The sequence below is a fragment of the Rhipicephalus sanguineus genome, chromosome 8, assembly GCF_013339695.2.
Source record: "Rhipicephalus sanguineus isolate Rsan-2018 chromosome 8, BIME_Rsan_1.4, whole genome shotgun sequence".
Lineage (NCBI taxonomy): Eukaryota > Metazoa > Arthropoda > Arachnida > Ixodida > Ixodidae > Rhipicephalus > Rhipicephalus sanguineus.
This window is the reverse complement of record NC_051183.1, coordinates 4,454,374-4,480,822: the sequence shown is the minus strand read 5'-3', so window position 1 is coordinate 4,480,822 and position 26,449 is coordinate 4,454,374. Positions and strand designations below refer to the sequence as shown.

Here is a 26,449-nt window from a genome sequence, read left to right as displayed (position 1 = left end):
TCTCGTGGAGCATCGTTTATTTTGCATACGTGTGCTGCCACCTTAATGTTGCCAGCTTCTTGGATCGTGCCGCCAAGCGAACATCCATTTTGTCGCTTTTACCGTCCGTTTCGTAGTGGTCGTGTAAAAACATCACTCCTTTCACCAGTGCGTGTGGGGTTCCTTTCACCTATCGGGTAATAATTATTCTGACGTTTATCCTTGCACAGTCCTTGGATGCAGACCTGGAAGGAAGCAAGAAATTTGTTGTCAAACAACTTGCACGACTCTTTCATGCGATATGGAAGATGCCAGATGCGCAACCTAGGGAAAGCTAACAGGTGCCAAACGAAAGTAACAATTTCTACAGAAAACGTAATCTTGTATCAAAAGGACGAGCGACAGCAATATGAAGCGAACGTACAAAATCTTGACCAAAGCTCCTTCCCTCTGATAAGGCCGCTGTGTCCCTGACCTTGCCCATCGAAATAGCGCAAAGTACTGGACTTCATGTGACCACCTGTATCCTCTAATTAAAAAGCTGACTTAATTTATTCAGTAACTGTTGTAATAGTTGTCTTCACTCATATTAAGATGTCTGCAGCAACCAGAAAAAATTAGAGCGCTTTGCCCTATAGTGGTGCCAGGCCTGAAGTGCGGAGCTGGACGGCTTGCTTTGTTTCTCCTTACTTTTCCTTTCTTTCTTCCTCTTTTTCATTCTCTTTTCTGTCTCATTCTGTTTTTTCTATCTCTTTTCCTTCTCTGTTTTTTTCTATTTCTTTCTCGCTGTTTCTATCTTTTTTCTCTCTCTTCCCTATCTTTCTCTCTACTTCTCGCTTCTTCTTTCTTTCTGTCTCTTTCTTCTTCTCTTTTTCTTTGATTTTTCTATTTTTATCTCTTTCTGTCTTGCTCTTTCTTTTTTCTATCTCTCTTTTGTCTCTGTTTCTATCTCTGGCTTCATTTCTTTCTCTCCATTTCTCGTTCTCTTTCTTTCTATCTCTTTCACTCTCTCTCTGCCTCTGTACTCCTTCTCTCACCTGTCAGAGCTATTGCATCCCACGCCAGACAAATAGGCGCACGTGTTCGGGGAACGATGCAGAAGGTAAAGAAGAGGACGAAGAGAGCGCTTGCCGGTTCATGATGATTATAGTTTTCTGTCGGCTCTGCACGGCATAACGAAAAGCTTAACCGCTCCCCTGTGAAAGTAATGCTGAAGGTAGCGAGCAAATTTCGCGGTTCTTTTACCTTGACAATTTTCGGACACATATTGTTTACACGGAGACAGTAGGGAGCCGTGACGACTCCTTTCAGTCCACTTGAGTATTTAATACGTGCTATACACTGGGCATAGTGTCATGCAAAGTAGACCACCAGTTTATTGTTCTGTGATCAATATTTTTCGTTCCTAAATACGAGCCAGTGAGAGATGCAGTAAAACAAAGAGTTAGTGCTTCGATTTACGTGATGGTCTCCGCAGGGCATGTAGTCCAGTGCATCTCCGTCGTAGTAAAATTTCACCTTGTAACTTTCCAGACCACTGTATCCATGATACCAGTGTGTTTTGGAGAAATTGCAGCGCACTTTGCAATTTGTTTGGTTAACCTAAATGAAGGAAATGGGAGGGCATACTTTAGAGTATCCCACGTGTGCTGCAAACTTCACAAGCCACACCGTGCTACGAATGTATGGAAACTTCTCTGCAAAAGTAGTTTCTTACGGTGGAGTATTCGTAGGTGGAGTTCTCTTTGTCGTAAGGCATGACCGCACAGAACTGTTGAAACGTTACTGCCATTCCTGGGTACACGTTCTTCACATAAGTCCCTTTCGATAGTACCTTCCAGCAGTTTTCACCCGCTCGGCTGAACTCGTAAAGAAGCGAGAAACATAGCAATGTTAAACAGGCATCAAAAGGCGATCCTGTGTTATACTAAGGTTTTCAAAGAAACAAATGACGAAAAAGGACAATAAACACAGACAAAATAAACACAAGCGTGCACACAGGCGCAATCACACGCACATGCACCGGTGTGCACAAGCGAAAGTACACATTAGCATGACGTAACGTTTTTTAGTGACATGAGCTCAGAGTGGCACTCCAGTTTGTTTTTCAAGCACTTCCCGTCGAGCAGTTACTTCCGGTTTTTCGAATATTCAGAAAAAGTCTTGGAAAAATAAAACTGGTGCGAAATCGATTGTTCTCGTTCAAGTTAGGCGTTTGTTCGGTGCATATGATATCGGAGCATAAGTTTAATTAAGATAAGGGCTGATTAACTTTCTAATAATAAATTTATTCGAATATACTAACCGATATTAGAAAAAATTTGGAGGCAACCCCAATTCTTCATACTGCATTTGACCAAAAATTTCAAAGCATTTTAATTAGCATCTTATTGGAGAATAGGCTTTCGCTTGCGCTTTCCTTATCACCTAATGAGGCTGCAACTTTTCATCTTTTCCTAAACCCGTATCTCGTTTCAGCAGAATCTTGTGGCTAACATGGTGACCGAGAGAAGCTATCTGTTTTAAACAGAACGATAGCTAAAATCATCGTACGGATTCACTGCGATGCACCTGGAAGGAGGCAGGCAAATTATGAACAATGCTTAGCAATAAGAGGTTTATTTTTCTTTGCTCATGCATGTGCCGCTTGAAAACTGTTGAGTGCTTCTGTTCAGAAGAATGCTTCCACTACAAAATATTCAGGGGCCCCTCTCCTGGCGGGGAAATATGCGTAAGCGATGCTTGGCGTGAGCGTGCCTGACTTCTGCTTTTGTTTCTTTCTTTCTTTCTTTCTTTCTTTCTTTCTTTCTCTCTTTCTTTCTTTCTTTCTTTCTTTCTTTCTACGGCATTCTTGAATAACTATGTGTGCCGTTACCTTGTGCTACCATAGTTATTCAATAATTCGCTAGAACGATGTTTTCGGACGTCAACGGCATGGCTTCTTTCATATTTCTCCCAGCGTTCCTCAGCTTCTGGAGCGGCCACCTCAAAAGGCGCACCACATGACCACTTAATCGCGAGTTTGTCATATAATTTTCACCAAGTATAAATTTTCCGATGTGCAGAATCCTCCGTGTCTGCTGTACTGCTTGCCCTGCAGAGCAATTTTATCCCACTGTCGCGAATTTCAGCAAACGAGTTGTCTTTCGACATTTGTTTTGAAGCACGGGTACAGCGCCTTCATATGGTTAAGATATGTTCCTATTCTGCAAAGCATGAGTGTGCAGCCCACTGTGCTCAATCAGAAAACAAATTACTATAAACCCGCATGGCATCAACTACCTAGCAAGAGACAATGAAGACGGATTACCATTTAACCTAATAATGACGATTGGCTTGCACAGTAGATAGCGCTGACAAATGGCTGGTTTCTATGACGAAGATAGAAGACCAGCAGGAGAGTATTTCAGGAACGCACGGCCCGTTTTGTAGAAAAGAAAAAAAAAACACAAAAGAATGTGTTCCTTCATGCTTGGCCAAGGTAGAACCTCTGGTTACAATGAAGGCATTGCAAGTGGCAATATTATTCATGTAGTGATTGACGGCATACGTGTACTAGTAATTTCTGCTGTGTCTTTTAATATAATTCTTTGTCCTCGTTTGTGTGACGCGCAGCGGAAAATTAAAAAAAAATGGTTGACCCCTCCGTCATAGGAATCGTAATAACAAGAATGTAAAGCATGTCCTTGCAGAAGTAACTGAATGTTTACTGTACATTGATGTAAGAGAGTTTGCACAATGTATATTGATGTCTGGCAGCTATAGCACGGTTGAACGTGGATGCACCCACTTTGATGATTGGTGGCACATCTCCATCCCGACGACTAACGACCATGTTAAATGATTAAACGAACCCTTGTGGTAGCTGTAGTAGTTAACGGTGAAAGCGTAATCAGAGAACGAGGTGCGATAGCCAGAAGAGCGTCGCATATTGGACGCAGAATTTGGTCGCCATCCCGCGGCCTGTTAAAATGTGATTGAACACCACGGTCGGAAATGCAAAGCGCATCGTGCCGCCCCGGTAGCCCGGCCGCGATTTTTCTCGGGGCGAGCGCGTGAGCGAGAAACGCGGTGTTACAGCCAGGTGAGGCAGGCGCGCGTCGCAGAGCTATTTTAGGGGCGAAGCTCCTTAAGGCGGCACCCGTTCGTCCCTCGTAGTCGTCGTCATCGTAGTAGTCCGTAACAAGTCTTACGCTTTGACCTCCAAGGTGGTGCCGGTGGGAGATTTCTCCTGTGCGTTGTTGAACAATAAAAAATTCGCAGCGTGCGCGTTAACTAAAAGCCGAATTCTTCTGTCTCTCATTCCCCATTAGCAGCCATTGGCATGTTCCAGTAGGAAACGTTAGTAGAAGTAGAAGTGTAAGTGTTAGCTAAAAGCCGACTTCTTCTGTCTCTCATTCCCATTAGCAGCCATTGTTTACCTCCAAGGTAGTGCCTGGTGAGATTTCTCCTGTGCGTGATTAAACAATAAAAATTTTGTTCAAAACGCCGTTGATTGATGAAATAAACCAACGAAAGACGCCAGATGTTTTGTAAAAGCAGAACGAAAGAACGCCAGATGTTTTTCTTAAAGTGTAGTAGTAGTAGTTGTATGTAGCCACCTCGCCCGATCGTCAACGGGCGAGGTGGACCGGCAACGGCGCGAGGACCCTGCCGTACGAGAGTTAAATCACACTAAAAGACATACTTTGCGGGCGATACACTCTAGTGAGCTTTCAACTTTTCGTCTTAATGTACATGATAAAGAAATTATTTCTACGAAAAACGCAAGGCGCACCTTGAGCAATATATTTGGTTTTGGGACGCTAAATGGAACCATGAGGCGATGCGAAGCCGGAGCACTTGCACGATCGCGTTCCGTTGGCTTTCGTTGGGCATGCTACCGACCTCGCGTCGTGGAACGCACGTCCTGTCTTCCCTCTAGCCTTGCCTTTAAAGGGGTCATGAACCACTTTTCCAAGTAATGATCTAATGGCCTCAGTATCGGAGTGTACTGCCTCCCGAATCGATTGCCGCAAAAATTTCTCGAATCCGTCAAGAATCAGCGGAGTTACGGGGGTTTGACGCACGCTCCCAGCGCTTTCTCTCTTTTCTCGTGCCGGCGAGCGCACTGGAAGCTAGACAGGGAGGGATGGCATGGGGGAAAGAAGTTACGCCAGCGCGCGTCATGAAACGCGATCGCTCTCCCGCTGTGATTCGCTTGCGCGAGTGCGGCTACCGTGTACTGAGGAGTGCGGCGCCGGCATGTGGCGGCACCCCGCGGCAAGAAGCGCATCTGATCCGAACGCCGCTCTCGATTTACGTCGGCTATCGGCCAATAAGCATGCTATGTCTCTTGCGACGTACAGCGGACAGACGCCCCGCCCACCGACGAGAGTGAGAACCGGCCTCTGTTTGAAAAGAGGGTGCCTGGGGAAACGGCAACTTCGCGCTCCGCTTGTGGCCATTACGCGGCGCGCACGACTGTAATATTTGGCAGAGCAGTTCATAGCCGTGTCAGCTTTCCGCAGGATGTGTTTTTTCAATCAGCCCAAGGGGTGCTTCATGACCCCTTTAATTCGCACAGGGCGAGCGGGGAATGCGGTCGCTCTTGGCGCTCTTTCGCTCGGGAGCGGACTTCTTCCTTGCATTTCACCGATCAAAAGTGATAATGAAGGGACCACGTAAACCAACAGTACAATAAAAGTTTGATGTTTAATATATACACGATGTTTCACACTCTTTATATTATGTACTGGGCGCATTTCACGGAAGAGTTTCACGGTTTACAGATGATTCCCTCCGTAGCTTCGCCCCACTCATCATCATTCACCCCGTGGATATGCTGTGATTTTTTTTGGTTTGGATTAGCGTGATGCTATGAGCGAGGCCGACGCTTTTACGACACTTGCGCTAAGGTGGCCACTTCGCGGTGTGTTAAGGCATTGACAAAATTGAACTTCTATTGAAAACGCGCCGAATGGGACGGACGTGTAACGCGTTGCAGGGGCTATTCGCGGAGGCCACAGTAATGACGAATTAATTTACTTTACCGCTCCCAGAGGGCAGCACCACCCCGCCTACCGGGAGAGTGGTAGATATAAAAGGCGCGTTATTAAAGCCTCTAGAGTCTGTGGCCCATGCATTAAAGAGAACTGCTAGGAATGCGTCTACTTCTGGGATGTTTTACAGAGAACGCTGAAGAAAGAGTTTCCTCTGCATCCACTTGGAATCAGGTTTTTGCAGATAGAAAACGAGGATGGGATGCCTTTTGACCTTATTATGCTTCTTGGCCTCCACTGCTTATGGCGGGTGAAAATGGCGGGGTTTCACTGCGACCCTGACAGGCGACCTGCACGTGTGCTTTTTCGCGAGAACATTGTTCAATACATAGATGTGCTCCAACAACAAGACTTTGTTCCTGACTGGCTGGCCAGGGTTGAACCTCTGGCATACCTTAAGGAATTTTAGAAAGCCAGTCCCGTAATTTATTTTCTATTATTTTATTTCCTTTATTTTTTCATCTTGACACATTCTTGTAGCAATGTGTATTATTACTGTAAGTGGTGTCTGTTATTGATGTACATGTGACGTTAATAAACCGGCATTAAAGAAAAACAAAGAAAAGAAGTAAGTGACCGTGGCGCAGTGGATAGCGTGCCCGGCATGTGTTGTTGCTGACCGAGCGGTCGTGGGTTCGACGCCCATTGACAGAACTTTTTTTTTCTTTGCCATCTGATCGTTTAAATTTTTTCAACGTCATTTCCGTGACGGAAATACGTCATTGAAGTCTTGACGGACCCCGGCATAAAACTCTCTCTTGTTAAAAAAGGGTGTGTGTAGCCCAGTAGTTAAGAGAGTCGCCTTCGAAGCGTATAAGGCCCTGGTTTTAAATCCCAGCACCAGCAAAAAAAATCTATTTTCTTTTATTCATTTATTAATTTGTGGTAATGGTCATGTTACGGTACAGAGGGACGCATGGTCTGATAGTTTTCTCATTGATAGGACGCATAAATGCTTACCCATTTAAAAGCACTCACCTAAGAACGAATCTAATCTGTGCCAAGGTGCACGTCGAAAACCGGTGGTGAGAAGGACCTTTGTTTATGTAACTCATGATATGACCCCAATCCCACGAGCAGCTCTTCGCTCCAGGGTGACCAGGCATAGCCTCGTTGGGACCATCTCCGTCATGCTTTGCGCCCAGCCTAAATGACGTGCGTAATCATGGCACAGGGAAAGGGAGAAAAAAAGAGAGCGGGCGAACCTCAATATTATCAGTTGACCACGGTTGTATCAGTTCAGCATTACATGCGCACTTTGTACAATGGCAACATAGGTACGCAGAACAAACACAAAACAGCTGAGAAGTTATTGTAACGGTCTTAAACTCTTATTATAACAGCCTCCAACACTTTACCAGGCCTCATTGTTTTACATTTTTACTTGCGGGTTGCGGGTAGACTGAAGGCTTAAGAGACTAGTGCAGCAAGGACAGCAGCGATAGGGGCACACAGTCCCAAGTTATTCAGCCTAGAAAATTCAAAATACAATAAAACGGGCGCCCACCCTCAACTCGATCTTCACGGGGTCACCTGATCACATCTGGCTCCCCGCTGACGTTGAAAGGCGCGGCCAATGGAATGAGCTGACAACTACTACGCACGAGAAGCTTGCATGTTATTTTGCCCGTTCTTTCCAACGTATCGATGATGCCATTGCGATAGCCGCAAACGTGGTGCTTCAAGAGTGAACCGCACGTGCGGAACAGCTCGCGAGGGCCTCTATCGTGTTTGTAGTTTTAGTCATAGAGTTTCCTACAATATTTTCTAGAGGGAATCCTGGCGCTGTGATCGTTCAGCCACCGTGGGAATCATGGGTAGTACACGGATTTGCCTTATCTTCGTGCTTGCGGCTTCGAACGCCCTTGTGGCTTTGTTTGTTCTTGTGTTTTGGCTTCTGTTTCGAATAAAAGAATGGATCGTTGTGAACGGTACAGAGGGACCGAGCCGGTTTGAATTGGTTAGCCTAATAAGGTCAATGTAGTAAAGTGGAACTGCTGAACGTTTGCTGAACTTTGTCTTGCCACAAAGCGGCTGCAGGACACACGGAGCCGAAAGAACGAAGCTTAGACAAATTCGTGTACTACCCATCATTGCCATGCTGGCTGAAGCGTCATGCATTGCAGCTACCAGGGCAGTAACTAAGTTGGGGGAGGGGCTTAGAGGGGGTTATGAACCACACGCCCCCCTGACATTTTTTCATGCTTTTAACTTTTCCGGTGATACTAAGATACTAACACGCCTTCACAGCGACCACCACTTGCCAAAGTTAGCCGTTCTACACCCCCCCCCTCCCCCCAAAAAATTCCTTAGCACGTCCCTGGCCGCCCCCATAGACATCATAGGGCCAGATTTTCCTCTATTGTATTATTAAGAAACTCTGTCGTTTTAGTGATCTTTCTTGTTGCGACGGTGTCTATATCAACGCTCCTACGTTTTTTTTTTTTTCTTCTTCAGTTTCTTTCGTACAATCTAATCAATAAATGGGGCATGAAACTAAACTCTTCTAAGTCTGTGCTCCTGCGTATAACTAAAAAAAAACAGTACCCCTGAAGTTTTCATACTCCATTGGCCAAGACCCTTTGATTGAAGTTAACGAGTACAAATATCTTGGAGTTACCATTACTAACAACCTCAACTGGAGCACCCACATTTCTAACACCGCCTCTTCAGCTTTCAGAAAATTATGTCTACTTCGCCACAAGCTTAAACATGCACACCATGACGTGAGAACTTTAGCCTATACCACTTTTATCAGACCCAAATTAGAATACGCCTGCATTATTTGGGATCCTTTCACCAAAACCAATATTAATTCTCTTGAAAGAATACAGAGAAAAGCCATGCGATTCATTTTTTCTAAATACAGCCGCGAGGATTCTGTAACTGATCTTATACGTTCTAACGGTTTTCACGCACTTCAAATGAGGCGTAAAATATCCCGACTGAAGTTCCTCCATTCTTTGTTAAATCGTCATTTTTTTATAGATCCCAGTCCTTACATAACCCTTTCTGAGACTAGGAAAACCCGTCATTCCCATTCCCTCACACTCTGCCCTTATGTTGCCTGATCTAAACTCTTTAAATATTCTTTTTTTTCCCTCACCATAGAAGAATGGAACCTGATACCTTTTGCTCATCTGGACTCGACTGAATCAATACAGAATTACTTCCTCCCTATTTCCTAATTATTTTTAATTTAGATTTGTTTTTATCTTTACTTGACTTGTTTATGATACTCAATTGTGCATTGTACGTGCATTTATGTTGTACCCTGCCCCTCCTGCATGGGCCACATGGCCTGCAGTATTTTGTAAATAAAAAAAAATTAAAAAGTTTGTTATTTGTATGGCTATGCTGTCATAAGTGAACATGCCCGTCCTGTAATGATCCCGGCAGCATCGACAGCATAAATAAATAAATAAATAAATAAATAAATAAATAAATAAATAAATAAATAAATAAATAAATAAATAAATATGCAACGGCCCCTGAAACGTCCCCGCGCGTTTCCTCCAGTGTCGTGGCGTTCGGCGCATTCGTTACCCGGCGCTGCAGCTTTCAAAACGAAAAAGTCTTGGAGCGTTGGTCTATTCGGCGTTCAGTGAAAAATCATGCTAAAGAAAAAGAAAACCCAATAATAATCTCTTTTTTGATACAATGCCGCGACCACTTCTAACGTTACATTTATCCAATTATAGGCCTATACTCCGTCATTTCCGCCCGCAATAGTTGTGGCGAACGCCGCTATATATACGTGTTGATGCGATCGGCATCGATGTAGGCACTTTAAAAAAAGTGTGTTGGAGGGCCTACTTGAAGCGTGCCCAACTAAGGATTTCTCAGTATAGCTAAAACATTTGCTACAGCGAATTGTTAAGAATATGTACACAGACATACACAGGAACTAAGACTATTGCGGGGGTAAACTACATCACTTTGTGCGAATGAAAGTCACGGCGTTGACATCGACCATAAAAAAAAGAACGACGATACAGCGACGAAAAAGGATACTGAACAAAATTTTTGCCGCCGAGCTGTTCAGCCAAACTGAAAGATTGGGACTCGGGTGATTGCAGCGCGACTTAGACGAAGACGAGAGACACAGGACACATACGAACGCCGACTTAAACTTCATTCCCGTGTCTTTCCGTGTCTTATTCGTCTAAGACGCGCTGCGTTCGTCCGGGTATGTACCAACTCGCCCAAGTAAAGGTATTGTTGAAAGATTGGGTGCTGAATTAGGTAGATACAACCTTAATCTCAGACAGAAACTAGCGGAAAATAATTAATTTTATGCGTTTTTCACAAACTGCTGCGTCTAGCGGCTGCGCCTCGGCCTATAGAGGAGGCTCCCGGAAACGCCCATGCCAACAATGTCAGCTGTCGCCCGCGTCTCTCAACCCGCTGTGTTCCCACTACTTTTCCTAGAACCAATACGAAAGGCACTGTCAGCGAACAATGATCCCTGGTGAGGCAAAGCCCCTAAAGTGTGGGACACTTCTCAGTGCCTTTGTGAAAGGTGGAGAGGGGGATGTAAAGAAGAGGTGCAGAAAGGGAAGTAGCGGGACAGAAGAACGTGCACCCTGCATCCGCCGCGGTGACTTTGACGTCATGGCTTCCGCTGGCGTGCAGCCGCCGCGCGCTGACAATCCAAAAATGCAGGTGACTGTTCACATGTAAAATAAACTCTGTTTATTTGAACAGTCTCGCCTTTTGGCTAGACTTTCGATGTTTTCGTCATTTTTCCTATTTTTGTTCAGTATCCCTTCAAGTATCGTCATATAACGTGATTTACACGCTTAGCGTTTAGAGGTGGTAAATTACCAGGGCTTGTGTTGAGATTGTCCCCATAGCTTCATTGTGAAACGAATCTCATAAAAATAATGTTGATTGAGGTCACACATGTTTAATTTCAAAAGAGGTTAATCTAACCATGACTATCTTTATTTTCATGTTATGGTAACGTTGTACTTAAATGAGTTAATTATGGCTTTTTGTCTAATTGCGGATAAGCTTGGAGACAGAAGGTTACTGTTACTAAATATTTTTCTGTTTAGTGTATACCTTTATATTTCATTATTAGCATATTGAGGTGCTTATATTCCCAAAGTTTGTTCGGGAAAGTACTTTTCTCTGTATTAATTATTTTACCAAAAATATTTTATGTGGACGCGTCATAGTATTGAGATTGTAATTAAGCAAATTAGTTTCTTCGAGGATTTTTATGGTTAATACAGAAGCAGAACAAATTGCAGATCGTGGGCGGTATCTACAGATAAGAGATAGTACTGATGAGAGAAATAAATGTTCTGCAGAGGGCGTGGCCGACTATCCGCGATTGATACATACGTATCTTCAAATACTGTTGCCTGTACATGTTCCTGCTGATAATATAAACAAGATAATACGGGCCGTGATTAAGGTGAAGCGCATGCTGCTCAAGCTGCAGATCTTCACATCTTCCTCATCATTTCCCTGAGTGGCACTTACTCCCAGTAAAGGAGGTCAGGGCATCACTGACAGGCTTATTTACAAAAAAAAAAAGTTGGATACTTAAAGTACGTCCATGTACATAACTTGTCTGTAGCGAACTAAGCCAACTTTCGGGATGTGTTCGTCGTCACCGATCTGCTGTGACCAGTGGCGAAAAGTAGCAAAGACGGCATTCATGCTTCACGTGTTCAGTAGGAGAATAAATGGCTTTGTCCGGCTTCAAAATTACACAGTACAACACACCCAAGTTGGACAAAAAGAGGGTCGTCTCACAGGTGAGCAGCTTCGTGGGTAAAGGTGTGCGTCCCACTGAAAAGTCCCGGTTTGTCTTCTCCTAATCCTACGTAGAAATCAGTGCAGACACCGCAGACGTAACCAATACCTGGAACAACGACATAGTCATAAGTATAATATGTTAAAGTGAACAATACATTTGACTTCGCCAGCGTACTTCGTTTTATGATACCCAATTAAACTTGTGATCTTGGGAAAACCTTCACACTAAATGCAAAAGCCTTGCTCAGAAGAATATGTATATGCATACCTTAGAGTCCGCAAATTTATCGTCTACGCCAATGCTAGAAATCTGCTTTCACTCTGATACAATCTGAGCGAGGTATCAGTGACATAATCATCTCTCTTGTTCGTTATAAAAAAAGCGTCACCAAGCTCATGTGCGAACTGATCACGACTTTGCCTCGAAATTTTTGTTCCTGCCAGTGAACGCTCACGATCTCCACAAACAGCCAACAGGGCATGTGCCACAGCGCCGGTTGATATATACGTGGACTGTAAATGTTACTTAAGTGCAGGGTAGCCAACCTAGAATTTCCTCCAGTTAACCACTCTGTCAATCCTTCACCTCCCTTTTTCTGTAAACGTAATATTCCATCACGTCTGGCACATACCTACATACCCCACACTGGCGCACGCGACACGCCGGTCGGTGGGTTTTATTTAATTTGAAGGCGCCGGTCTTACATAGCCTTTGTCAGAAGCACCACAAAAACCCCGCCAACTAGACCAACTGCTTCACTATAAAAGAACTTTCACAACCATCGCTTGTTGAACCATGTGCATTGGCATTTTACTCACCTGAGCCTGCGTCAGTAACCTTACCCTCGTAAACTGTGAACACGTCGCGCCTGCATAAACAGAAAATTATGCATCACGTACACGGTAACTAACTATACATCATTTGTGACGAAACATATAGGACGAAAATAAAGGTACCCAGTCATTAGAAAGACAATATCTGGGTGGCCGTACGCTGTCTTTTTCGAGACAGCGTACTTTCTGAACTTTGGTATCGTTCCGTCGTCAAACAGATAGCCATTATCATTTTTTGCTGACACAACGTAGTCTTCTTCCTGTTGACGAAGGTGAGAGACAAAACTTCAGGGATGACAAATTCAGCGTTCTACTAAGCACGTAAGTGATGCTGAGTCAGCTTACCACAGCTTTTTCCACACCGGTAAGAAGAAGTCGTACCTCTGGATTCGACGCGTCTCGGTATCTTATGTTCGCCTAAGCAGAAAGAAGGCAGATTAAAGAATTTACGTACATTTCAAATAGTATGTTGCTGGGCTAGCTCTTTATTTTTTTTTGAGCGAGCGCTATACAACTACATAAAAATCAGTGAAAATATTTACAGGAAAGACACAATCAAGTCTTGTGTTAGCGAATGGAGTTATACGTGCGCGATTGTGCTGTGGACAATGATGAAGTTTGCATAGCTGTCCGCCGTGGTGGTGTAGCAGTTACAGTGCTTACAGACATCTGTAATAAGGCTCAAATTGATTAACAAATACTTCTGCAATGTCATTTTCATTACGAGACACGTGAAGCCATTATACAATAAAACAGCGTCGTATCATATGAAACGATTTAGATGCGCTATGTCAGGCTATAAATGTACCCATCGGCTACACGAGTACGCATGCGATTATGACATCTCCGAAATTTGCGCAAGGAAACTCCGTTTTTAATAACTCATAGTGACGCGATTGACTAGCCATTTTCTTGGGGGTGGTTCAACTTCAGCATTTGTCAGAGTGCGAATAATGGAAATTTCTAAATAATGAATAAACGACATGCTAATTATAAGATTCGCTCTTTTAATCGAATAGTCAAGGTTTGTGTATTTGTTACTTTTATGGGATTCTTCGCAAAGCTGTCAGGCTATAAGAGGCGCCTTAGGGGAGGGCTCCAGATAATTTCGACAACCTGTGAATTTTGAACTTGCGCTGAAATGGCACAATACATGAGCCTTTTTATGCATTTGTAAATAGCAATCTTTCGCTGTCAGTCATTATTGCCTGCTACAGCGTTTCACATCCTATATTTGAAGCTCGGCCCGTTTTATACCATGCAAAACTTTTAAGTATCGCCGTGTAATACAAATTCATGATATATCAATGTGAACAGTAGACATTCGTACACGTAGTTCTTTATGAAGAAACCGAAGCACACTCACCGAGTTTACCATGACGCATAGATACCACAGTGCATGCTTTGTGCTCGTGAAGTGGCGGTGATGCCATGTGTCTAAAACAACGAACACTTCTACGGTTACTTGAGCAGGAACGCTGACTCTAGACGAGAGCGCTCGTTCACTAGCAGCACCCTTTGAAGCTGTAATGCAAGGCACGTCTGTTAGGTACACGCAGAGCCTGGGTGCACATGGCAGAACTGATGAATGGTACAATATCTGTTCAATCTGCATCGTCTCCACAGAGAAATATTTTTTTACGACATAGGACAATGGTTGTCCTTCATGACTATTCGCGCGGCCAGCAACTTGACGATGGACGATTGAAAAAAACACACAGAGGGTGACGCGCGTGCTAACAGCTGGTTTATTTCCGTGCAAGATACATCCTTATATACGACACGAAAAAAAGAGAAAGAAAGGATAAACGAAAAGAGCAGCAAAAACCAAAAAGCACATGTTGTACGCCAGTTAAACACGCCATTGTCCACAATAAACATTTGCAAAGAAATCGTGTCGAAGTTATCATGGCTGCCTTTAAAATTTCAATTTCTTTTTCGGATAGGACGATCGACGATGAACTAACACTACTTTCGATGGTATGAATAAGAAAAGCCTCGATCATTTCTCTTTCTGTTTGATTGGATGCGCTTCAACACTCTTCTGCCCAAAAAAAGATTGCTTTTTTTCTGTGGTCCTTCGTCAAGTTTCTGGCAGCGCTATTAGTCATGAAGTCGTACCTACTAGCCCCCAAAGCAGCTTTACTTGATTGTCCTTAGACTATCTTGTAACATTACTGACCTCTCTTCGGTTATTGCCGTGACTCAGTGGTTCCAACGCTCTTTTGCGGTAAACAGTCTTGTGGGAGCGTATGAGCCACGCATTGCAATATAGGATGACTGCCAGTTGGGCATGTTGGTAAAGGCTCATGATGAAACAAGCGCAATATACACGAAGCCTTAGAAAGGACACAAGAGAGAAACAAGCGCTCCGTCCTGTGTCCTTTCTAAGTCTTCGTGTATATTGCGCTTGTTTCATAATGACAATATAGCCTACAACATAAGCTATAGACATAATATAATAGCTCTATATCGACACATGGATTATTAACGCAGGAAAGCTGAAACATCCATGCGATTTTCGCGAATATTTTAAGTTTCAATGTGTTAGTGACTGTCTCATCTCCCCTCCTGATTCTTTCGGTGTACACAGCGGTAAACGATGCGGTTCTTTGACCAGATTTTTTGACCAGTGGTGATGACTTGGCAACAATAACTGTGTATTAGCAATGGCGATATGAAAGCGTGAGGCAGAAGTCCCTACGCAACAGCATTACGAGCAACATTTCTATTAATTGCATCTTGACGTTCTTACGCTCAATTCTACTATGAACGTCATTTCCCTTATATAAACCAAGTTTCATGTGTGACTGCGGTAATTTTCGAATTATATTGCACGCCCTGTGTGACGTCTGCTGGACTCAGTTTTATATAGGGTTCAAGACGCTTTTTTTTATTTCTCAGCGTATGTAAGGCAGTGCACAGGCTTCAAATCTAAATGTGGGTATGTTTTATAAACACTCGCATGTCTTAATTCTCGCACTGTACCAGTAAATCAATACAAATTAGTAATACGTAAATAAAGGATCTGATTTTAAGTTTTTAATGGTCCCTTTAGCTTCAACTCGAACACTGGATTCAGAGCATTTTGCTGGTATGACCTTTGACGACTTAATGATAGTGAGCATCGTACAAAACGTGAAAACCTTAGGTGAAGACATTTTGAAAGTAGAAATATTGCGTAATCTTTGCCCGCTGTTTGTACACCAGGCATTAAAATCGTATGACCCGTGCGCTACAAGTACTGAGTTGTGTAGAAAAGGAGAGATTTTTCTGACGATGCTCAAAGTACACTGTATTACAGAAAGACCCTACCATTGCTCCTGTAGGTTAGCGTTTTGTCCAGCATTTGTTTGTGTTCAATCTCGTGGATCTCGTGGGGCACAACGCCGTCGTCAGACTTCTCCGAGACCGGCATTGGTTTTATTCTGTGAGTTGGACTAACCAGTCCTTCCTGGAACAATAACGAAGATAAGAAACCGCAGACAATTCAGCCATTGGACTGAGTATATCGGAATGCAATATGGGGGTTACACAAGCCGATATCAAAAATTAAGGGGAGCCGTTGGTTTTAAGAAATTTTCCTTTTAATAGTTCGGTGAACGGCATGAAATTTTATACACTTATACAGTTGTTTCTGCAGATGCGAAATCTCTAACGAATTTTTAATAGCTGCATCAGAACAAAAGATATGCAATTTCTAACGAATATTTAAGCAGATTTCTTACGGAGATGTTTGGCAACTTTCTTTTGTCAAACGCAAAAGAAATGTGGCAGGCTTTGCAGAAAACTGGTCTAAATGATGATGCAATTTTTTATAATGCTGTTCACCAAATAATGATTATCGATAATCGTAAATAGTGTGCAGCAAAAATGTTTTATTCATATTTGCATCCATTTATTTTGCATTCGACGTGCATTGAAAACAATCAAATTAGCATCACCGGCTGGAACAGCTCTCGGGTAGTCTTGCCACTTACTTCGTTCTTTCTTTTTTTTATTTTGACAGAGTGAAGTGGCCGAAAAGCACCGTAAGAAATGTGGTATTAGAACGTGCATATCTTTCTCTCCAATGCAGTTATTAAAGTCTACTTAGAAATTTGAAATCCGCAGAAAAAGAAGGAGTAAGTTTAATAAACTTAATTGAGTTCACCCAACTAATAAAATATATTAAGAGGTCAGGTCCGCGATCGTATAACGTGATGCATTACTATATAAGTGTAAAGCTGGCATTCAACTTCAAGCGTTACAGAGTGTGCACCATGCTGTCGAAGTTTTCTTTTCCAATATGGCATGCTCAAATTTTTGAGTAGTACGAGCACATCATGACGTTGTGGTGTGCTTACCATGTGGACGCCACTTGCCGTTTTGGTCACCATGACTGAGGCGATCTTCTCTTCGTCTTCATAGAGATTTCTCTCAATATCTTCCCCGTTGTACTGCAACCAGTGGAATTTTTTTTCTTTCAGAAAACAGAATACGAGCAAGAACGTTCTACGAAGTCATCAAGAACCATTGCGCATGAGCGCTCGAACAGTCTCTATACGTCTAATAACACGTTTCTCACAAACATGCCTGCAAGTCAGTTAGGTTTCAGAGGCTGCTAATGCATACTCACAAATCGCGTTACAAGGCGTCCATTTTCTTCCGTCAAGACGCGCAGTTCACGTGCCGCCACCGACCCTTTCCTCAGGTTAAGGGTCAAGTCATCATGAACCTTTAGCATCATTCCTCCATCGGACGACCGTTCTTCAAGTAGCCTAGGGTAAACGACCCTCGCTGTTTTGGCACCTGTATAAGAAGAGGCGTTCTTCAGGCTATGCTCCTTTTTGGCAAAGGCATTATTCGGGATATGTAAACCAGAGTTCAGGCGATAATGAAAGCTTGAAGTTACCGAATGTCGTCGAATAATGTCCCTGCTCTGGAGCCAAAGTCAATGTGTCCAATAGACGAAGACAAGTCACCTCGTCGGAATTTTGCGGCTATAACGACATCGCTTCTCACCACTCATGTCTAAGTAATCATTTTCTGAATTGTAGACAAAACGTTAAAGACTGTTTAACTTTCTCACCTTCCCTACTCCAACAACCTTATTGGTCATATCGCATTCATCTAAGAAGGTTCCGCTGTTGAACCGGTATTTCCGGACGCTGTCGAAACTAATATAAGTTCGATAACTGTGAATGCATACGGACCCCTATTAGAGTAATGCCATTTAGGTATCGCCCTTGATGAAATATCAATGACACCGGCGAAACTTTCAAAGATGAGCCGACTGATAAATGTCGAATGGGGCGCGTTCGACGCTTAATACTACGTTGTATTATACGTCGCCGTCCCGTCTTCCGCCATTTAAAAAAAGCCTGCTTGTTTTATTGCGGAGACCTATATATTATGTTTTCCTCGTACTTGAAAGGACGAGTTTCTTTTCACCATGTTAATGGCGTCAGCCTATTTATATTCCGTGCGACAAATTCTCCTGAATAAGAATAATATGAAGATTGGCTAGCACTTTGCTGATATTTTATCACAAAAGTTCGACGCGAAATGTGAAACCCAGCGTCATACACATTATGACTTCGTCATGAAATGAAGAAAAGTTTTATAATCTGAACAGCAATACGACGAATTTTGATGACGTGGTTGACAAAAAGAGAAACAAGCACTTGTTTCCTGTCTTTGCTCTGGCAGTCTGCAACCGCAGAAATGTCAAGGACTAATGGAGTCAGTGTGTCTTGACGTTAGGCCCTGTCCGCTTCCCCACTTTTAGAATCGAAACTTTGAAGCATTGGAAATGTGATAGTAAATTATATTTGGCGGTTAATTGTGTGCGTAAAGGAGGGGGAAGCGGAACCGTTACTATATTTTCTGAGAGCTGAAAAGGCTCACGTTTTCAATTCATTTGACGCAATAAGAAATGGTAATTAGTCAAAACTTTCGCGTCAGCTCAAAAACGCCAGGCCTGCGCTGAAACCGCAGCACAGTCACAGCGAAAGCTGGAAGAGCGGCGTTTCTAGAGCCCGTTAAGCTCTCTTGGGGCTACAATACAAGTACACTAGAAAGGTACCCACTACGCCATAAATCGCAATTTTTGTGAAGTTGGGAAGCACCTACTAAGTTATTATTCGTCATTCTGCGGAGAAGCGAGGCACCAGCTACACGTCTGTAAGGCATTATGTGCACTTTGTTGACGCCACGACTGATGACGATGAAGATTATGGCTCAGCCCTTTGTAATGGGTTCGAATCTTTAAACGGTCCACCAGTTATGTAATTTGCATTGGGTGACGCCCGGTCGCTATTTCCCTCTCCCGTCATGCTGTATAACATACGTTGACGTGGAAGAGAGACGGGGGGCGAAGAACATTACTGAGACCCCGAGGAAATGGATCATGCGCTTATGGGCTTCCTTGGCAACTAGGGGTGTGCGAATATCAAATTTTTCGAATACGAATCGAATACGAATATCCACCTTCAAATATCGAATCGAATATCGAATATCAAAGGAAAAATGCCTCCACAGTAACAATATTTTATTTAACATGTGGCTATTTGAAAAAAAAAACATTAACAGCCTGACTGGCAACAGAACATACACTGCCATCTCCAGAACACAATGTCCAGGCTAGCACAATGCACATCACAACACAAGCAAATATCACGGCACAATGAAAGTAATGACTACATGTTATCATCAAGAAATATGAGTTGCTCCACATGATCAGGCAGCAGGCGCTCCCTTCTAACAGAGACAACCCCCCCTTCCCCCTGCCACTGAAAAGGCACGCTCGCTTGGAACAGAAGTGGCTGGTATAAGGAGTTACATGGGGCAAAGCTTTGCCAGACTGGGGTATCTGAAGGTGCCTACAGTCCGCATATTGAACGAGTGGTAGTGCGGCACGTTACGGCCTCAAATTATTGAAAATGTACGGTTACATGATCGTCAACAGCGCTGCACGTCGGAGATGCACCAGCAATAAATCATACGTCGCAGGCCGATATCGTGCCTTCGTGTACTTACGATGTTTATCGCTCCTCTTGGCAACGTTTTTAGCTATACGAACGCAGCAGAAATGTGGAAGACGAGTTATTTTATGCATGATAATCGAATCGCATATTCGAATATTCGAAGTTATCGAATATTCGAAACTTCTCGAATACACGATTTTCGAATCGAATACGAATATTTCGAATGTAATATTCGACGAATATTCGAAACTTTCGAAAATTCGCACACCCCTATTGGCAACCAATACAAGTGCACTTGCGAGGAACCCACTACGCTATAAATCAGTGTAATTCTACTGAGACCCCGAGGAAGTGGATCATGCGCTTATGGGCTTCCTTGGCAACCAATACACGTGCACTTGCGAGGAACCCACTACGCTATAAATCACTGTAATTTTTGAGAAGTAGGGCAGCAGGCAGTGTGCCATTTTTCGTCATTCTACGGAGAGCGTTGGTACCTGCTATACGCATGCAAGGCATTATGCGCACTTTGTTGATGCTGTACCTGATGACGATAAAGAATTATGGCAGAGTCCTTTGTAATGGGTTGGAAGCATTCAACAACCTACTCGTTGCGCAATTCGCATTGTGTGACGTCTGGTTACAGAATTCGCGTTGTGCGACGCTTGGGGCTTGTTTTAATCTTCTACCACGCTGTATTGCATATGCTAATGTGGTTCCTTCCCGACATGAAGCCTGTATAGGACCTTTTTGCAAAGCAGTTTCAAGCACCGGCATGGCTCAGAGGTTGAATACTGGGCTCCTACGCAGAGGGCCCAGGTTCGAACCTCGTTCCATCCTGGAATTTTTTTCTTATTTCGTTTTTTTTTTCTTATTTCGAGCGATACTGGTTACGGACACCGGCGGCGGCGGCGGACAACTACGGCGCCAAAAACGGCCGGTGAAATGATCTCGTTACAGCTTTCGCTGTAAAAGAGGGTTACGCGTGCAGCTAGCACTTCCGCGAGGAAGATTTCTGCTTCGGCGTGAGGCTGCGGTGTTCGGTGACTAGAAGAAAGCGCTCACTGAGACGCTCGCCCGTGCGCGCTGGCCAGCTAATAATGCCTCTCGCCCGCAAGCTGGCCCATATGTTGCCCACCTCTATATCGACCCCAAGATTAGGTTGATGCACTCCCAAATTAAAGTTGACCCATCCCTACCTTATTGGTTTTTCTACGGAGGCGTGCATATATTCTTGTCGCAAAGATACCGTTATAGACACAATCCTCCCCCCCCCCCCCCCCATAATTGCTAGAGAACTTACCAAAGAATGTTGCGCACTAAAACCATGCATTGCGGTCTTCACACCTTGTTTTTACTCCGCTTTTCAGCTATTTGCTGCAATAAGTTCGTTGTTTTTCACTACGATTTCTAGCTCATGCGGTCCGTTGTCTACTGCCGTCGTTTGGAAAACTAGTCCAGCGAACCCTGTAATATTTGGTCGCCTTCGCGTAGCACTATGCCACATGTTTCGACTTGTAGAGTGCTTCTCCTTTTCAGGGAATTCGCGAAACCTTACAATCCTAGGCTTTGCGCCTTCATCGCGCATTCATCGAATTTTGGAATGCGCGATTTTGTACCGGCACAGAAATGAAGAAATGCGTTTAATGGTTGAGGTCTGGCATACCGAAAATAATGGTAGCGCATGCGTGAGCCAACTATCGATTAACCTGCATAACGAAGAAATCAAGTGTCTGAATAGTTATCTATCACGTAGACCACCACGCGTGCCGGATTGATAAGTTGGGTATGCGCAGATAAGTTTTTGTGCTTTCTTTATTTTCCGCCGTTGTGCGTCTCTTCAATTGTTAGTCTGCGTTTGTGGTGTCTTGACTTCTCTCTTGTGTCCGTGTTTGCACGTCTTGTCTCTCTAACATGAATACTAGCTCAGCTGCCTGTTGTTCTAAGTTTTGATAACCTCCACGCAACTACGGTTACTTGTGTATACAGTTTTAAATGCTCATATATGCTTCGGCCGTGCGATCACTTAACTTAAGCTTCATTCTGGAATGCCCCATTTATTTATACAGACAGACCGATGTAAGAGTGTATGTTACATCGTTAGCCCGCAGGGACTGCCTGACTTTCGCGCAAGAAGCGTGTTTCGGGATGGCCCATCGGGGCGACCGCGCGCAGTGTGCGCTCAATGTACATATTCTGTAAACGGATAGTGTCTGCAACCAATTCTGCGCTTTCGTTTTGTCCAGCGTTGCCATTGTGACTGTAAGGACTTGCCTCGTTTCAAAAGTATTCACAGAAATGTCCAGGAGCGCTTCCGCATGGTGTTTTCGTAGAGCGCCATCAGCTAAATCTATGAGGGGCGCGCCGGCGTTACCTTGCCCGTGGCCTCCGAGATTAGCCGGCGGCCGCCGGCTAATCTCGGAGGCCATGCCTTGCCTAGCGAGCAAGAGAGGCGCGCCCGATAGAGGGCGACTCCGTAACTCCTCGCCCCTATACGCACAGGAGAAAGGACTCCCGGTAATGAACTCAACTACAATGCAAACGACATTCGTAAAAGTAAAAACAATATATGCATTCTTATCTGTATTTTTATTCGGTTGAGCTCGTGAAGCAGCTTTGCAACCTCAAAGAGATGAAAAAAAATCCTTGAAGACAGGGTGTCGCTGGAACGAATGTTTCGACTAGGGGTGTTGTCTTCCTCAAGGCAGCAAGGCAGTTGATGCTTTGACGAAGACCAGACAATATATCCAAACGTTGGCTCAAGCGACACTCATTGTTTCAAGGATTTTTATCGCTTCAAGCTTCCATCTTCCCCTAAACTTCAACGTTATTTGCAACCCCGAGTAACTTCGTCTCTCAAAATACAAATTTTTTCTCTTGCAGAAAATATGCGCGCCTACATAAATGCACAAGTACGTACCAGGTCACATAGCCGAAAGGGGTTCTTCCATCGGAAAATATACACGTGTGGCAATACACAGCAATGTTCTAGTCGCCATGGGGAATATAATAATAATAATAAAACATAGTTTTGAAAAGACATTTAGTAGTGCTCGGACACAATCACAGAAAGAAGACACACAAGACGACAGGACATTCACTAACTCACAACTTTTTTCGAGTTTGAGACTAGCAATGTGTGATATATATATATATATATATATATATATATATATATATATATATATATATATATATATATATATATATATATATATATATATATATATATATATATATATATATATGAAAGAAAACTAGTCACAGTGAAAAACATAACATTTATTCTCAGCTTTCGGCCGGTCCCCGGCCGTAAGCTCAGAATTCACAGTGGTAACAAAGTACAAAATTTGTTTGATCAATGATGTGTTTTATCTTCTTCCTTATTATAAATCACTCTAAAAGCAATATCCCATGGCACTATATATATATATATATATATATATATATATATATATATATACATATATATATATATATATATATATATATATATATATATATATATATATATATATATATATATATATATATATATATATATATATATATATATATATATATATATACACCATTCCCAGTGCGCAGACGCATGTTCATCATCGCACGGGGGGGGGGGGTATCATGGGGGCGGGATGGGTATCAGACCACAGACTTAAAGAAATTGTGTTTCGCGTCATGCAATGAAACGGACGTTTGACTGACACAATCAATTTTTTCTGTTTTATGTGGAACGCCCCCAGTAGTTTAGGCACCGTTTTGTAGCGTTAGCTACACTGGCCGAGGTGGAGCAGTTCGCGTAGCAATCCGAGAGCCGTGCTGCGCGTGCGCGAGGAGCTGTTACATCACACGGCGCACACGAGCCGCTGACGCCGCGCGCCCCTCGCCGGTCGACGCATTCCAGAGGAGTGACGTCATGGCCGCGGCAGACGCAGTGGCGCCGGCGAGTGCCCAGCTGTGCGCCTCCGTTGCACAGTGTCCGTCTGATGCTGTGCCGGAGCCGCTTGATAGCGCCTCTCATTTTGCGCGCATACGCAGACGTATCAGGGTGGGTATACATATAGCGGGGAGGAGGAGAAGGAGGAGGAGGAGGAAAAGAAAAACGGAAGGACTGGGAGGTTAGCCAGTTGTCAGACCGGCTGGTTGGCGTTTGCCAGTGTGGTAGAGCCATGGAGAAGGAGAGCGCAAATGCTGCTAAGCGGCGCAGAAAAGCGGAGAAGCTTGACAACTAGGAAACCTAGGAATAATCAGCAGAACCTTAGCTAACGCTACGTATATCCTGGCATCAGAGGCGTAGCCAGAAATTTTTTTCGGGGGGGGGGGGGGGGGGGGGGGGGGGGGTTCAACCATACTTTATGTACGTTCGTGCGCGCGTTTGTATGTGTGCGTGTATATATACGCAAGCAAAACTGAAAAATTTCGGGGGGGGGGGGGTTGAACCCCCCCAACCCCCCCCCCCCCCTGGCTACGCCCCTGCCTGGCATAGCCGAGCTATGCCACTGCAAATTTTTACTTTACTTATGCCAATGATCCTCACATGATGGAATCTCGGCTCACAAGAGCAGGTTTTGCAATACGCTGAAAGGTGCGCAATAAAATCCTTCTTTAAATTGTTCCCCTGTTCTCGCATGCGGTCATTTACGCATCTGCCGGTTTGTCCTACATAGGACTTCCCACAGGTTAGGGGTAATCCATACACCACACCTGTCGCACATCGAATGTAACGGTTGGTGCGCTTGACTTGGCAGCCAGTCTTAGAGGTGCCCATGATGCTGAGGTACAGTTGGGCAATCTTGCTGGGTGCGGAAAATACAAGAGGTACATCATACCTGTGAGCCACGTTTTCTTTCTTTTTTTTCAAAATGTGTCTCATCTCCTGCACATAACGCACGACTGTCGGCCATAGGCCACTCCGCTCACCAGCTGTAGCCTCTTTTTCCAGCGCCCCTGCTTCAAGCTTGCAGTGCGGGGAAACCGCCGCAGACGCAATGATCGCATGAGAGTAACCGGCTTTGGATAGCCGAGCCAACTTCTATACGAAGCTATCCCGAATCTTGTGCTCAAAAGATTTCCTGAGTGATGATCCCACGCAGTGTGGCAATGGCCATCTGCATAGTGAAGAGGGCTATTGCCACACACACGGACAAAAGAAAGAAGCCCTGACTTATTTCTTGTGTCCGTGTTTGCACTCACTGTCTTTTAGAATGAATACTTACCAAGTGGTTCAGGTCTATGTTATTGTAATATAACCTTCCACAACTGAAGTTTTTGAGCGTTGTAGTCATAGAGAAGTTTACGAGCGCTTCAGTGCTTCCCCTAAAGGCAACAATAATCTTCGCTAATAGTGAACAAGTTCATTCTAAAAAGACAGGGCGTGCAAACACGGACACAAGAAAGAAGTCAGGACAACACAAACGCCAACTAACAACTGAATAGATGCACAACGGTGGAAAAGAAAGAAGGTACGAAAACTTATCTGCGCATGCCCATGCAATAGGCGAACCTATCAATCCGACACGCGTGGGGGCCTACGTGGAAGATAACTGTTAAGGCATTTGATTTCGTCTTTATGCAAGTTAATCGATGGTTGGCTCACGCATGCGCTACCACTATTCTCGATATGCCATGCCTCAATCATCAGACGCGTTTCTTCATTCTTATGTCGGCACAAAACTGCGCATTCATTGAATTGTGGCGTGCATTTACACTCTCGACAATGTAACGATAGATTAGAAGGTGAGCCTCCGGTTAGTGATCTTTTATGTTCGAATAATCACTGGTTAATGCAGCGGCCCGTCTGTACTACGTGGTGTGGTGTCCTGACTTTTTTCTTGTGTCCGTGTTTGCACGCCCTGTCTTTTTAGAATGAATACTTACCAACTAGCTCAGCTCTCTGTTATTCTAAGTGAGCGGCCCGTCTGTACTACGTGGTGTGGTGTCCTGACTTTTTTCTTGTGTCCGTGTTTGCACGCCCTGTCTTTTTAGAATGAATACTTACCAACTAGCTCAGCTCTCTGTTATTCTAAGTGAATAAGTCTTCCTCACCTGCGATGAAGTACATCACGACAGCGGAAAAGCAGGCGAAAGACAGTGCGCTTCCTTTCACCGACGAAAAAGTTCCCATGCTTCCTTGTATCATGTCATGAACGCTACGTCCTAACTACAGAGCCATTTATAACCGGCCAGCAACCATTTATCTACGTTGTTAGTAACGGACAAGCTGAGGTCGTGTCATTCTAAGCCGGATGTCCTCACCTATCCGTCAGTTAACACGTACGCGCGAAACGTTAATCTGCGTACACAGCATTTTAGCGAAAGTGTGTGTGTAGGACTTCAATATGCATAAATTTTGTTATCATTACTCGAACACCTTTCCTTATATGTTCAGGTCATATAAGAACAAAGCGGCAACAACAAAAAGTCTAATCAGAGTACGGAGACGCTAAGGGGAAGCTTCAACTCAATCATCTGTCTATAAGGGTCACTAAAAGCTTCGAAATCATGCTCTTTTCGTGTTTGACATACGGAAGTTGTTTAACAAATATTTGTTTCTTTACATTCACAGCACGCATTGCACAAGGTACCTCTAAATGCGAACGCAAAGGTACATCCATGGCGCTTAATACTATCGCTTGTGTGAGTGAAATAAAGACCTAATGTGCTTTACGTGGAAATGTTTATTCCGTTCAACTCGCTTAACTAATGATTTTTATATGACGTGGCAGTAAAAATTACGGCATCACTGTACCTTAAGAAGAACGCTTCTTGGTTTATGCTTCTTTTTTCTTGATGAAGTGCTGAGTTAAGGTTTTTGACTGTAAGTTGGCTCGCTGAATGAGAACAAGTGCCGAAGTG

At 43.8% G+C, this 26,449-nt stretch overlaps 1 protein-coding gene across 2 annotated transcripts; it reads right to left on the bottom strand.

Annotated features, from left to right (window-relative positions):
* Positions 1-25,740, bottom strand: LOC119401243 (venom metalloproteinase antarease TserMP_A). 2 transcript variants are annotated; one of them, XM_037667929.1, is made up of 13 exons: positions 25,640-25,740; positions 17,245-17,417; positions 16,973-17,065; positions 15,942-16,080; positions 13,993-14,150; positions 12,972-13,043; positions 12,750-12,886; positions 12,612-12,661; positions 11,790-11,898; positions 6,999-7,166; positions 1,697-1,838; positions 1,441-1,581; positions 1-224 (listed from the first exon to the last, which is right to left on the bottom strand). In XM_037667929.1, the coding sequence occupies exons 1-13, from the start codon at positions 25,731-25,733 to the stop codon at positions 99-101; spliced, it is 1,602 nt and encodes a 533-aa protein (XP_037523857.1). In that variant the 5' UTR covers positions 25,734-25,740; the 3' UTR covers positions 1-98. The 2 variants fall into 2 exon arrangements, with proteins under 2 accessions (XP_037523857.1, XP_049274685.1); XM_049418728.1 differs by lacking the exons at positions 1,441-1,581; positions 1,697-1,838.
* Positions 25,741-26,449: the final 709 nt, after the last annotated feature.